General features: G+C 26.1%; 1 protein-coding gene across 1 annotated transcript; it reads right to left on the bottom strand.

Annotated features, from left to right (window-relative positions):
- Positions 1–2228: 2228 nt before the first annotated feature.
- LSH10 (LIGHT-DEPENDENT SHORT HYPOCOTYLS-like protein (DUF640)) lies at positions 2229–6920 on the bottom strand. The gene is made up of 2 exons (XM_016316457.3): positions 6236–6920; positions 2229–2531 (listed from the first exon to the last, which is right to left on the bottom strand). Exon 1 carries the CDS (start codon positions 6810–6812, stop codon positions 6273–6275), a length of 540 nt encoding a protein of 179 aa, XP_016171943.1. The 5' UTR covers positions 6813–6920; the 3' UTR covers positions 2229–2531; positions 6236–6272.
- Between the last annotated feature and the right edge of the window lie 7392 nt (positions 6921–14312).

Raw genomic sequence — 14312 nt, 5'->3', positions numbered from 1 at the left:
TGGTTTGTGTAATGTTTTCTTTTTGGGTCTTCAAAGAAATTAATATAAAACTATGTCGGGAATATCTTAGGAAATTTTAATCAACAAATAGCAATTATATATGTCAAATTATACAGGATAATAGCAAATTAAAGAAGTTATAAAATTGACGTTGGTTTAGTTATATATTGATGAAGTAACTAAGCTAACAGGATTTGACTTGGGTGGCAAGCAATTTAGATTTGAGAAATTGTTCCTCAAAAACTGTTGCTCAGGCTTTAATGTGTGATCATTAGAGGCAGAGGCAAGCTATAATAAGCAATATCATATGTAATTTTTGGACAAAATTGTAAAAGGCAATTGTTTCGATTCCTTTTTAAATTAAGAGTATAAATTACATTCACTTACATAGAATAAGTCGGTTTTCTACACTTTTAACACATAAAATAATTATATATTAATCAATCTAATATATAGTTATAATTTTTATAAAAATAAGTTTTAAAACATGCAGTAAATATATAAGAAAATTGATAAAATAAATTGATTATCTAGAGTTTAATTGAGGCACATGATATTCTATATTCAAATAAAATATATAAGAAAATTTATTTCATGTATTAAATACGTGTACAATTAAGCTTATTATGTCATAATATATAAGATATGCCTGAGTAATTTACCTTCTAATTTTCAGAGACTATTGGAATAATTGCTGTTATAAAAAAATAATGAAATAAAATTAACTTTTAATTAGCTAATATTTTTCTTTTATTGTAAAATTATTCTTTTAACTTTTATTTTTTTTGTAAGTTTAGATTTAGAATTTAGATTTTAACTAGAGTTTAAAATTTAGAATTTCGGATACAAAAGTAATTTTAAAAAATGAGAAATGTTAGAATATTAGTAGAATTTATTATTTTTGGCTAGCAGTTAGCTATCAATATTTAAAAGTATTTACTAAAAGTATATTATTAAATTACTAAATTAAAAGAATTTGATTGATAACTAAAAGTGATCGTAAAAAATAATAAATTCTGCTAACTCTCGAGCATTATTTCTCTTAAAAATAGCTAATATTGGTTGAACACTTAATTTTATTAAATAGTTAGGCTTAATTTGATAAAATTTTTGGAAAAAGTATTTGTTCTTACCATTTTTAAGGATGCTTTTAAAAGTACTTAAATTTTTTTTTTTAAAATTGACTTATATTTGTCAAAATTAAAAATCTAATATAATATTATATATTAATAAATATTCAAAATTATTTTTATATTTATGTGTATTATAGTAGTTTTATATTTTCAAAAACTATTTTACTAAATACAATTATTATTATTTAATTATTAAAAAATATTTTTAGTTTGATTTATCAAATATAAAAACTAAAACTATTAAAAATTTATTTTTAAAACCTAGTTTTAATAAACAACTTTCGAAAAATAAAAAATTGACCAAACCAATTCTTATAGTGTTACAATAATACAGAAAGGCCATGAGATTTGTAGTTTTGTGATAATGCCTCGGATGGGCTAGTCTTATATATATTTGCATAGACAACAATCATAAAGGTTCAAGACACAAAAACAAAAACCATAAAAGCACTAGATCACTTCCAGGTTCTAATAGCTTTATATTGTTAACACATGCATGCATAATGTCTTATATTTACAAAAATTTAACTTCAATAGTTCAACTCAATTTAAAAGCGTAAAACGGGTACCAAATGCAAGTATTGAATTTTGAACCATTAAATAACAAAAAACTCTTGATGATGAATTATATATATTTCGTTCTTCCAATAATTTTATGTGTTTTTAACAACAAAATACTTTAGCATTTGAAGCAAATTGTTAGCCAAATATATACAAATGCTTTTAAAATTACACTATTCATCTATTTTGTTAATCTTACAGAAAACACCTACTTACTTTAGTAAGTAATAAATATAAAATCATGTATATATTTTTCCTCAAAACAACTTAAACTATATCTATACATATGAAAAACCCAAATTTATCAAAATACGTATTCCTTATACTTTAAAATATATCATTAATATTAAAGAGACAAAAAATAATTAGCTCAATCTATCCAAATTTATTTTATTTAACATTTATTTATTACAAAGTATATTAAATAAGTCTAAAAATAATGAATTTTAGTAATTTTTGCCTAATATTTTTTGTTATTAAACATTTCGAAAAATATATATTTGTGAGTGTAACGGAGGCATATATAACTGATCATTTATATAACGAGATCTTTTATTTTTTTTTTTTAACCCCACTAAGAACTTACAAATTCCCCAATAAACAATACAGAAAAATTTAGAAAAACAAATGGTGGCATGCCATCAAATTATTAAACATAGAGACCAAACCTCCCATAGATTGTGCCTTGTGAATTAAGAACCTCATCCTATATTGATTATATGCTACATTATATTATTTATTATTTATATTATTAATAAACCTTCCATACATAGAGTGTGCCTTAGCTTGCAAAGAAGAACTCCTCCAATTTGATTATATGCTACATACATATATATCCTGCAACAGCGAGAAATTATCATAGCTCAGAAGACAAGCATTATTTTACACTTATTAATCCAAATAAGGCAAATCTTTATATATTTAGAGGCCTCAATTTTTACAATAAAAGTTAGAACATAGAAGCAATAAAGAGTAGTGATGAAACTTGAAAGGTTAGTATAGCTAATTAGAATAATAATAATCATGTTTCATGCTTTGTACTATATTTACCAAAAGAGAACGCCCTCGACACAGTAAAAAAAAATGAAAAAAAAAAAAAGAAAAAGAGAGGAAAGGACCAGTCTTGGATTAATAAAGGATAAATTGTCCAAACTCAAATTTAATATTAGGATGTACAATCTGGGCATAATTAGTAGAGAAATTCCCTTTTCCATCAACATCATGAAGCCTACTTTATTGCTTCTATTATAATTAATAATCATGTTACGTACACATAAAAAAATCAGCCATTAGATTAATTATTTATATAAAATATATATTAAAATATAAAATATAAATTAAAAATTAATTAAATAACACATATATTTATATTTACTTAAATATATTTTGTTCAGAACAAAAATGGGATGAAAAATTTATAAATGAGTTAGTTACTTACCTCTGTATACAATACTAATAACATATAATTTGATTCTTTAAATGTAAAACTAACATAAAAACAGTTAATAAGTTTGAAATCACAACTTGCCCTGATCACAACTAAGATATTATATATAAATTAAAAACTGATAATAATAATAATAATAATAATAATAATAATAATAATAATAATAATAATAATAATAATAATAATATAGTCAAGACGGTAAATATGTTATATTAAAACTAAAAGATATTCTGAAAAAAAAAAAACTATACACCCAATATCTCCTATTTATATTATACATAATAAAAAATATTATTTATATATCAAAATTAGTTATTATGTATTTATATATAAATATACGTATTGTGTAACTTATTTTTATTATATATTTTATATTTTAATATATACTAATTGACTGATTTAATAGCTAATTTTAATGTCCATCTACAATAATTGATACATAATATAGATATTCCTTTTAACTTAAAATTAATTGAATAATTGAAGTGAGACTTACAACTCACCCTTTTATGAAAACGCTATGCATGACAGTATGGTATGTGACTATGTGCCTCTGAAGCATGTCTTTAGTCCATTGACACTTTAATCATAATCAGGAAGCATATAACTAGTGAAAATGTATTGATTATACTACAAATTAAAAATGAATCAACAAAAATTTCAGGTTTTCAGATCTCAAAAGCTGCCACCAAATAGTTTTCACATATACATTGATCATAGCATGTATATATACAAACAAGAAAACCCTAACTTGCTGCTACCACTGAGAACACAGGCTGTGCAACACAACTCTCCGTACACTATGAAATATTCCCTAGAAATACACACATCATTTAATTCTATACAATAAAGAAGAACTATATGTATATTTTTGAAGGGGTCCTCACCAAAAGTTCCAAGTAATAAGTAGCTTATTAATAATACATAGATGTATAATGTAATATTTTATATGCTATATATTATGCTTATTTAAATCATCGAATGTGTTATGTGTGTACCTGCAGTAACTTTTGACAAATTTGAGTGGAATCACAAGAGCATGTCTTGATTGACCAATTTATAACCCAATTCATTGTACTAAAAAAAATGTGCTTCATTCAAAATTATTGCTATTCAAGTTCCAATTTGAATAAAATAGCCGACAAGAAACATGTGAAGTGATGGGATAACTTAAATTGCACAATGCTCAAGTTGCATTTTTGCCTTAAACCAAATTAACAAGATGCTCCAAATAATTAACCTTATTAATAGTTCTCAAGGTACAATTGAAACCAATAGAATTTGTCTATATGAAAGAGAATATAAAAACCATTGTACCACAGAATCAGATGCTGGACACACATGATTCATGGTAAAGAAAAAAGGAAGAATAGAAAAGAAATAAAGACATATACATGTATATCCCAATCAATTTTGCATGGATCTGCTACCATTAAAAATAGCATAATGCTAAGCAAAAATAATATGTTTACACCAAAATCAGTTATAATATATTTGTGTATAAATATACGTATGTTGTTTAATTTATTTTTAATGTGTATTTTGTATTCTAATAAATATATTTTATATTAATTATTAATTTTGATAACTGATTTTAATATATATCTAATATAGTTTAACATTAAATAGGACTTAATAGATATGATTATGATGGTAATTATGAAATTTAATTAACAAAACCATTAAACATTTGATTAAAATATAAGAGATTTCATTCAATCATGACCTGCTAGCTATTATTAAATTGTGAAATAGAAAAGCAATACAAAAGGCATGTGTTTATCAACAATTTTTTCATGTTAATATGTTTGATTTTTTTTTTGTTCTATGCTATTTTTCGATTTGGCAGATTAATAATTAATTTGTTGTGGATCTGAACTCAATTTAAAGATTTATTGTCAACGGTTGCTGCATGCACAAAGTGAAATTCGAACTTTCGATATTTATATAAGTAAACTAGTAAACTAACCACTAGATCAAGTGAAGTTAATTTATGCTAAAATGTTTGATTTAATGTTACCTAGTAGAATCTTAATAAACTATGAGATGATATCAATCATTTTATTCACATGACAGACTATACTCATTATTCTTTCTCAAGAAAGTTTTATGCCATCTCCATTTCAACAACAAATTAAAGTAAAAAAAATATAAATGAAAAATTAAGAAAAGAATCCACAAAACCAAAAAAAAAAAAAAAAAAAGAAAAAGACTACTGTGCATGTCATCTTATTAGTAAAATCTTCATGGGACACAAAATCTGCAGAATCTTAAAAGGGAAAAATTAAGGGAAAAGCTAACATGCTAATTAAAAATATTTAATTGAAGTGACACGAAATAGTGATTAGATTTTGTTGCATAATTAATTCCCCTTAATTAAGTGGGTATTAGAGCGCATGTGCGCGTAGAGAATAATGTAATCTATATACAGCCTAAAGAATACATACACGATATGCAAATACTATTTTGGGTATATAAAATAATACTTATATATATATAGACTTTGTTCACAATCTAATTGAAGCCCGCCAACAACTTAAATTCCTGTCTATTTATGAGAATTGTTTGTCTTGTTCACAATTCTTAAAAGAATCTGATAATCTATATAAAAAACCATAGTCCCAATGATATAGTAATGTTTCAATAATTACAACCATCCAGTTATCATCACATTTTTTTTTTCTAAACTGATCTGTATTTGTGAGTTTTTTTTTTTTTTTTTTTTTTTTTTTTTTTTTTTTTTATGTTTTACACATATAGTCTAGAATCCATGCACCAAAACAATCAGATGCATAAAACGGATTTCACAAGTTCAAAGGTTTCACAGATGCATGTGAAAAATATGATTTAATGTAACATTTTTTCTTTTATTTAGAGAATAAAAAGATAATTAAAAAATGTTTATCAGAATATATATTTACTCCATAGGAATATATAGCTACTATAAGTAGTACTACCTCTTAATTAGGTTAGAAATTTAATTAGAAAATTATTAGCAATAATACATGTACATCTATAACTAGATCCTAGAAAATAACATACATTCAATCAGAAAACACAAAAGTGCATGATGATGAGATTAATTAATAGTTACCATCAAGTAATGAAGGAAGGAGGAATTGAAGAAATATTCAAGAGTAGTGCATGGTGGTGGAGGGTGATGAATCATCACAATTTCCCTTACTACTGCTTCCTTGGCTGGTGGTGGCGGCGACCTTCTTCTTCTTCTTGTAAGGGATACCCCTAGCCTTAGCTTGGCACTCCCTAACCTCTCTGAGGTAAACACGGATAGAGCCGTTCGCAAAAGGATTAGTCTCAGGAGATCCACCGTTTTCCTCATAGGCAGCCCTGAGTCTCCCTATCAGGGCGTCAAGGGAGCCCCAGGCCTGCCTAAGAGGACAAGTACAGGGTGCGGGCGGCTCTGGCTGCCCGTAAAACATGCACCCTTGGATGTGTACCTTGGTTTTACCAAATTGATCAAGGTACCTTAGAAAATCCAAGACATGGTTGCAATTGCAATGTGATAGTGGAACTGGGGGTCTTTGATTCTTCAAGTATTGCCCAAAAGTGTTCCAATCCCTTCTCTTTTGGGATTCATAGCGGCTAAGTGTTGGTGAGCTTGATCCTTCTACTAACTCCTTCCCACTACTACCACCACCACTTGAAGACATAGTTATTATGTTGGTTGATGAGGAATAAACAAAGAATCCAAGATAGGTGAATGAATGTGAGAGAGGTTTTATTAATTTGTTTTTTTCTTTTTTTGTTTATAAATAATGAAATAGAATATGGAGAAAATTAAAAATGGGGAAAAAATTATATTATATAAAAAAAGAAATTAAAGAAAGTGAGGTGAAAGGTGAATTGAATAGGATGAGAGAAGAGAGTGGGGGAAGATGGAGATCACGTCATTGGGCTCATCAGTAGACATTTTATGGGCCATATTAGTTGCTTTCTTTTCTTCTTTTCTTCTTCTCTCATTATTTTTCCAAATATGTCTTTTTATCAGATAAATATTTTTTCATAAAAAAATTAATTAGGATCTGTTTAAACACTTTTTAAATTTATAGATAAGAAATTAAATTACTAAAATATGAATAATATCCACACAATTATAATTTCTTATTGAATAAAATCAGAATATCCATGTCATCATAAATAATAACGTACAAATATTTTAATTTCTTTCTTTTTTTTACTAATTATTTTGGGTATGGCGTGACATTAGCCGCTAACTGTACGTTTTCCCCCTATTAAACACAGAATTATTGTTTGCCATTTGTCAACACACATGAACCTTATCACCTAATATTCAAGAAGCCTATTCACAATTATTGTTAGAACCACACACAAAAATATATAAAATAATAATTTGTTCGGAAATTTGAATAGATATAATATAACTTCGCTAGGTGTATGTATGTACTATATACTATATATATAGTATATAATAAGCTGAGACTATATAATCAACAGGTTAATTAGGGTTTAAAAGCTTGTAGGGGTAGGGATAGGAAAGAATTTAAATTGATGCCATTTATGGGTATCTTTTTCCTTAAGTACAAATTGTATAACGTAATTTCTTTTTTTATTAAAAAAAAAAAGAAAAGAAAACTCTTACTGGATACATTGACTGCACAACATGTACATGTGACTATGTTAGCAAATACCTCAATCATTGGAAAGAATACAGTGAGTTATTTCATGACTTATTATTATGGCATAAGAAATAATGTTAATAACATACATGATCTATGCAAAAAGATATCTTCTATATTGACATTTGAGGTCTCTGTTATGGTTGTTGATATGGTTGTCATTGTCAAAATGAGTGCTGGAATAATAATAATAATAATGTTGCATATATACACAGATTAAACTCTAGTAGATAGTGTGTGTATATATATATATATATATAACCAAGGCTAATTTATTTTTTTGTAGTAAACTTAAATTCATAAAAATTATTTATTTTTATATTTTTAAATTAAATATTAATTTTTAACTTTTTTAAATAAATTAAGTACCTTCTTTTAGACACCATAACAATTATCCGTAAATAAAATACTAGATTTACCTCAAAACAATAATAATGATACAAATGCACTATATAACACTTTTTTTTTTAAGAACCAGCTTTTTATAACAGATTCTTTGGGACAAAACTACTTCTCTGAAACAAATTAAAGCATGCCAGACCACAAGAAACAACATACTTAGCTTGGACACACCGTACTTCTTTGTAGCATATGCAACATATTTTTTCTCATGGACCATATCTATATCAATTTAATTAATTTTATTAGAGATATAATTATTTATATATCTCTTCGTATCGAGTTAAATTTTTTAGAAAAATGAGATAATGATATAATATCAGAACTTCTATAATTAAAAAATTTAAAATTTGATTTTTCTTAGACAAAAAAAAAAGAATTTAGCATAAGATAAATAAAAAAAAAAAAAAACTTTGATCTATACAAAAAATTTAAGCACTCAATTTTTTTTATTTAAAAAAGTATGTTAAAAATATAATCATTCGAATACTTTTTTTTATCCGATTAAAACTTTTAGAAAAAGGAAATATGACATCATCACAAATTTAATTAAATTGATATAGTTTGGTTGTTGTTTTGTTTGTTGTGAGGTCTAGTTAGTTGAGATTTATTCCAATTTTATGTTTATCTCTCTTTTTTGGATGCTGTTCAAGTTTTTTATTTACGGTAATATTAGATGTATAAATATTTTTGGTAACTAAATTTAATTAACAAATTTGACAAAATATGCGTGTATTTTCACGTAGTTCTTTATCAACGTATTTTTTGAGCACATAAATTTTATTATAAAGCACAAAAATTATTACAGAACATATAAATTTTTACACACAAGTACAAAAAATTTTGCACGTAATACATAAATTTATGAATATAGTATAAAAATTTTTGCATATAGCACAAAAATTAATTGATATAATACAAATTTTTTGTGCTATACATTAGTTTTTTTTATGCTATAAACTAAAATTTCTAGGTTATGTATCAAAATTTTGTGCTCAATACTTTTGCTTAACATATATAAGAGGAAGAGAAAAAGAAACAGCAGCGACAACACATATATACATACATTAAAAAAAAATATGCTATGACTTGGTTAAAGATTTAATTTTAAAAGATTTGAACGCTTAACTTTATTGCTTAATTTATACTATTTTGTTGTAGTGGTCTCTTAATAATAAAAAAATTATATATACATAATAAATTAATTATTTATTATATATACATAATAGATTAATTATAAACATGTATTTATGCTTCTCGTATTTCGGTTTTTGGTGCACTATATCTTGGAAAAAATTAAAGGGTTCATTAGTTGTCACTTTAAATAAATGCCTAAATTACTTTATTAGCTTGCTACACCTATTTGTGAAATTAGGTAGGCATGTGATGCAAATTTGGCACTAATATCATAGTGTGGAATTTTGATAATAAAAAATTCAACAGATTAATTCCTTGGTTTCATGATTTTGGAGAGAATATGGAAAATGATGCAATAATTTTTCTTTTAAGAAAAGAAAAAAAAAATTGTACACCTCAATTTGATGGAGATGACAAACCGACCAATCTTGTGAAGCGAGGGCCCCATGAAGATGCCTGTGGCCAACAAGTCTAATATACTAAGACTATATTTCTTTCAATTCATATCAAACGATGCAATTTGATGCGAGTTAATTCAAAATTGGATGGCCCTATATATAACAATGTCTTTCCATCGGCATGAATGACGTTTTTTATTTATATATAAAAAGTGAATATCATAAAGAGAAACACAATATTTCATGATAACTAGTGAGCAAGGTTAATGCTTCTTTTATGGCATATTTATTAAATTATTTTTAATATGTCTTTAATTTCTAGTGCAAACTCTTCTAATTTAAAATGGATTTTAAATAAAAAATAGGTTTAATTTGTACTAATAATTATATGAATTTGTGTTTTTGTTTGATAAACTAGTATCTGGTGTTTTAATATTTCTGTTAAATTTTATTTATTTATTTGGTAAAATTAAAGTTCTAAAAATCGAATTAGTAGTGATTATTAGTCTGGTAGAAATAGAAGTATAAAGATTTAGAAGTTCAACTAGAATTGAATCAGATATAATAAAGTAATATATTTATATATAAAATATATCATTTTTAATAAAATATCTTTTGTATTTTAATATTTTAAATTGATTAATCATTAAAAAGTTAAATTACCTGAATAGACGACTATTTGACCTTTTTTTATCGATTTATTGTTGACCAATTTTTATCCTGAATTGAATCGATTTAGTGGCTATTTTTAATTAATCCAGTTGAAGCAATTAATTTGATTTGATTCTAAAAAAAATAGAAAAACAATGAATATTGTTATACGGGAGAATATTTTTTAAAATATAATATTTTTTATCTTTTTATAAGTTTTTTCTTTTAAAAATTATTTTTTAAAAAATATAACATCTAAAAAAGTGTTACCACTTTTTGAAATATAATCTTTAAATGAAAAAATTGGATGGAAAAAACTTATACATACATGCTAACTAAATATACAAGCAGAAACCAAATAATGCTATTCAAATATTAAAAAGAGCGATATTAAGTGGCCAATAAAAATTAGTATTTTTAGTTGATATTTAGTTGTTTTTAACTCTAAAATATAAATTCTAATATTATAAAAATAAAGTGTTAATCTAAAATATTGACTAATACTGATAAAAAATATTAACTCCTATATTTCTCTATTAAAAATACGAAGAGCACGTTTCTTTTGGGCTATAGAATGACTTCAAAGTGTGTTTAAGACCCATTCGGTCCTTATATGAAAATCTAGGGACTCAATATTAATTTAGCCAACATTATAAGAAAATTGTGGGACACCATCAAATTTATTAGTAGATTTGTCAAAAAAATTTGATAGTAATATATTTATTATTAGATTTAGCAATGGAATAAATTTGACGGCATAAACCTTGTCAATAATTATTTATTGACAGATTTTTTTGTCCGTCGCTAATTTTTAATGAATTTTAGTAGCAGATATAAATTTTTATTTGGCGAAATTCTTGAATTCGTTGCCGTCGGATTAATCCCCCGAAAAATTCGACAGTAAACTTAAATTTTAAATTAAAAAAAAATAAATGGTAACATTTTGTTAAATAATAACATTTCTTTTGCAATCTTAACACCTAAACAACAGCACTAAATTATACTTGTATTCTAATATAAAAAAGAAAAAAAAAACACTTTTATATTATTTCTCTCCAACCAAACAAAACTCCATTTCTCTCGTTAACTCACTCTCTATTAAGTAATAGTATGAACTATATGCAAGAAGGTTAAAATAAAGCATCATGAATATATATTTTTTAATTTAATTCTTTGTTCTATATTTAATAGTTTATAACTTTGTAATATTATATTATTACTCATAGGCAATTGCTCTTCTGCAAATGAGGGAGTCACTAATCAAGTAGTATTTCAAGATCCAATGGTGACCACATGCAAATGTGAAACAAATTGATGCTCAATGTTAATTACTATAGCAACAATAGTAACTTGTGTCATTTAAAAAAAAAAAAAGGAAAGCAACGAGCTCACATTAATCAATTCATTCAATTTATTTGTCTAAATTAGATAAATTTTTATTTCTCGAATTTCAAACTAAAGTAACTTGAACTTTTCATGAAATAGTATGAATAAAAATAAATTATCAATTATTTATTTAACTTCGTCAGCAAAATAATATCAATTCAATTTTTTTTCACACAAATGACATAACTCAATAGCAACAAGGAATCATTCATATATCTTTCTATATCCAAAACTTCAATTGTCAATTGAACTAAAAAAATTGATATATTCAATATTATTACTTACTGTTTACCTGAACATATCATAACTTGCCAGTACCCTTATCTTCAACATATGATTTAATATTCAATTCAATAATACCTAGACGACATTTAGAAACAGACCAAAAAAACTTTAGAAAAAACTAAATTAGAATAATCTAATAAGCAAATAGTTAACAAAAATGACAAGAAAATATTTTATCTAAATAACTCAACAGCAGCATTAATATTAGAATAATGAGATGCCCAAAAAATCATACCACACAAACAGCTTACTTAAAATAATTTTATGTCAATGAATAAGAATACTAAAATGAAATTTATTATGATAATAATAAAGAAAAAAACATAAACATGCATTAATAAAACATAGCCAACTGAAAAAAGTAAGAACAAGGTTAGGGTTAGGGTTCAAAAAGGTGTTAGGATTTTTTTATTTAAAATGAAATAAAAATGAGGATAGAATAGGGAGAGGGATGAGGAAAACCTACCTAGAAGAGGGAGGAGAGACGCAGCTCCGGCGACAGAGAGAAGCTCTATTTCAGGCAATGAAACAAGATCAAGGTGAGTCCATGAAGTCTTTGGAGAAGATTGCATGTTGTCGGCGCTGGCAGAGGGTGGCTGAAGGGGCTGCTGGAGGTAGAGAGAGAAGAGAGAAAGATAGAGGAGAAAGTTAGAGAGAGAAATAGAGACAGAGAGTGTGTTTCATAAATGAGGGGGGAAGGTTCGCATTTTGAATTTAGGGCAAGTTTAACGTCGGATTTACCTACAGATAAAACTGATGGTAACGCATTGGGGTCACTAAAACACAATGTTCTACTAATTGGATTTACCGGCAGAAAAATTCACCGATAAACCCGACACTAAATTTCGCCCCAATTTTTCTGTTTTTTCTCCAATTATTATCAAAAAATTTACCGTCAAAAACATAAATCCTCCGGTAATGATTTGACTTGACGAATTTAACACCTAAAAATCACCGATAAATAAGCCGGCAAAGCCGACGCTAATGTGCGACGCTAAATCCGACGGTATTCAGCGTTTTTCTTGTAGTACAATTAATTTAAAAAACATCCAATAATTAAAACGATGTGAACATTAAAAAGAAACATTTGAAACTAAAAAAAAACATTTGAAACTCAATTAAAAAGAACATCTAAAAGAGAAACAATATAAACCAATTTAGGGTTTAAAATTTAAGATTTAGAATTTTAAATTTAATATTTAGGATTTAAAATTTAGAATGAATGTGTTAAGGCAGAAGACTTTGCTAACATGTACAATAAGCATAGTTGTTAAAATATCGATTTAACTCTTAAAATCTTCCAATATTATGATTTTAAATGAGTCAATCGATTTTGCAAAATTTATACTAGATTTGACAATTTTTTGGTTTAAATCTTATTACGATTTCACATTTTATGTATCTAATTTACTTTTTCAATTTTACGTAAGATCTGAATTTTCTCTAACTTGATAGCATGGAAAGAAAAATTGTTAGCAATAGGTAGTTAGTTGGAAGTTCAGATTCTGTTATGAATTCTGCTATAAAATCTGTTAGCAGTTGGTTAGTAATGAGTGGCTATCATTTATCCTCAATGTGTATATAAGAGTGGTAGCTACTGCATTTGTAATCACTCTTCAATAACAAAGCTAGTTCATTCTTACTTTCACAAGTTCATCCTGAAAGCATTCTTTCTGTAATTCATCTCTCTTTATTCCTTTACATGGTATCAAGAGCAAGATTCGATCAACCATAGCTTTAATGCTTGCATCATCTTCATCCGCTGCCAAGAACACTCTTGTTCCTTTCATAGACAAGCTAGAGAAAAATAACTTTTCAACTTGAAAATACCGTGTCATTCTTACAATCTAGACACTTGAACTCTAAGATCATCTTGATTTAACTAAAGCACCACCTCAATTTATATCAGTCACAGTCCTTGATGACAAAGAAGAATCAGATTTATCATCAAAGTAAGCAACTGCATTTAAAGAGAAACCTAATTCAACTCTTGTAAAGAAAACTCCAGCAACAACAATTATTCGATAAGAATCTGCAAAATACATAAAATGGAGGAAAAATGATATTGCTTTACTAACATGACTAGTATCTTTAATGAGTATCACATACCAAAACAAAGTGGTCCAATGTGAAACTTTTGCAGAATTGTGGAAGACGATCACTCATATTTTCAACACATCATCAAGAACTCGAATTCAAAGCCTAAAGACTCAGCTTAGAGCTTACAAGAAAACCTCAACTGCATCTGCATATCTAT

Source organism: Arachis ipaensis, chromosome B8 (genome assembly GCF_059453495.1).
Source record: "Arachis ipaensis isolate K30076 ecotype BB chromosome B8, ASM5945349v1, whole genome shotgun sequence".
Classification (NCBI taxonomy): domain Eukaryota; kingdom Viridiplantae; phylum Streptophyta; class Magnoliopsida; order Fabales; family Fabaceae; genus Arachis; species Arachis ipaensis.
This window is presented reverse-complemented; position numbering and strand designations above follow the sequence as displayed.